This window comes from Empidonax traillii, unplaced genomic scaffold (genome assembly GCF_003031625.1).
Source record: "Empidonax traillii isolate 1590-97213 ecotype Southwest subspecies unplaced genomic scaffold, ASM303162v1 scaffold3380:size27143, whole genome shotgun sequence".
NCBI classification, from domain to species: Eukaryota; Metazoa; Chordata; class Aves; order Passeriformes; family Tyrannidae; genus Empidonax; species Empidonax traillii.
The window spans coordinates 1-1,580 of NW_020958573.1; the positions used below are offsets into that span (position 1 = coordinate 1).

A 1,580-nucleotide genomic window follows, 5' to 3' on the forward strand; every position below is an offset into this window, starting at 1 on the left:
ACTGACCTTGGGGGGTCCCAGCCAAGGCAGGAATCTCCACACACCCCCCAAGAAGGGTTCTGTTGGCACAACCTGCCCCTGGCAAAGGGGACTGGCCCTTTCTGGTAGAAAGGGATGGACTGACAGTCCCTGGACTCCAGGGGTTGCCTCACCATCAGGGGGGTCATTTGGGGTGGGAGCAGCGGCCGAAGCTCTTCCCGTAGTCGGGGCACTCATAGGGTGGGTCCGCTGGTGTCTGGTCAAGGCAGAGCTGTGGGTGAAGCTCTTCCCACACTCCCCACACTTTTAGGGCACCTCCCCGGTGTGGATGCGCCGGTGGGTGACGAGGGTGGAGTTCTGGTTGAAGCTCTTCCCACCGTCGGTGCAGCGGAAGGGCCTTTCCTCTGTGTGTGTCCGCTGATGCTTGAGGAGACGTGAGCTGGTCTGAAACCTCTTCCCACATTCCAAGCACTTGTAGGGCTGCTCCCCAGTGTGGATGCGCCGGTGGGTGCAGAGGTTGGAGCTGTCACTGAAGCTCTTCCCACACTCCTCACACTTGTAGGGCCGTTCCCCGGTGTGGATGAGCTGGTGTCGCATCAGGTGGGAGCTCTGCATGAAGCTCTTCCCACATTCCTCACACTTGTAGGGCCGTTCCCCAGTGTGGATGTGCTGGTGTTGGATGAGGTGGGAGATCTGCCTGAAGCTCTTCCTACATTCCCCACACATGTATGGCCGTTCCCCAGTGTGGATGCGCTGGTGTAGGAGCAGGTTGGAGCTGTTCCTGAAGCTCTTCCCACATTCCCCACAAGGGTAGGGCCGTGCCCCAGTGTGGATGTGCTGGTGAGTGAGGAGTTTGGAGCTCTCCCTGAAGCTCTTCCCACATTCCAAGCACCTGAAGGGTTTCTCCCTGCTGGGAGGCTGTTCAGGGACCACCAGCTCGGAGTTCTGGTCGCCTTCCTGGCACAGGGTCGGTTGTTCCTCCTCGGAGCTCCCTGGGATGGCTTTGCAGCTCCTCCTCCGGGGGTACCTTTGTGGCTTTTCCTCCTCCTCCTCCTCCTGCGCCGGGGGGACCTTCAAAACGGCCTCTCCCACCAGGCTCTGCCGGGGGGATTTGTCCTCCGTGCTCTCCGTCCTCAGCTCGGGGCCTGGGGCAGGAAGGAAGAAGGACAGGCAGGGGATTTGCCTCCGGCCCAGAGGGAAGGCCAAGCACATCCCCCCCCAAATTTGGCCCCCACGGGCACCACAAGACAGGGCCAAAGGGGCACTGACTTCCTCCTCACCTGCCTGGGGGGCCCGTGGCAGCTTCCTCGCAGCCTCCTCCTTCATCCACCCAAGCTTTGGGAAGAATAAATCCTGCTGGGGGGGAAACAAGGGTTGAGCACGTTGCCTTGGGGGTTCCTCCTGCCCCAGTCCACCTCTAGAACTCACCGGGCATCCTGGGACCTAAAAACCTCCAAAACACCAAGATTTAGCCCGGAAAAACATGAAACACTGAGATCTGAGTTAAAAAAAAACAACAACTCAAAAACTCCCCCCAAATCTGCAAAAGATCACGACTCAGCCAGGAAATACTTCAAAATATGAAGATTCAGCTCAGAAAA

General features: G+C 58.7%; 1 protein-coding gene across 1 annotated transcript; it reads right to left on the reverse strand.

Annotated features, from left to right (window-relative positions):
* Positions 1-285: 285 nt before the first annotated feature.
* On the reverse strand, positions 286-1,554 carry LOC114072511 (zinc finger protein 239-like). The gene is made up of 2 exons (XM_027910397.1): positions 1,260-1,554; positions 286-1,124 (listed from the first exon to the last, which is right to left on the reverse strand). Exons 1-2 carry the CDS (start codon positions 1,303-1,305, stop codon positions 286-288), a joined length of 885 nt encoding a protein of 294 aa, XP_027766198.1. The 5' UTR covers positions 1,306-1,554.
* Positions 1,555-1,580: the final 26 nt, after the last annotated feature.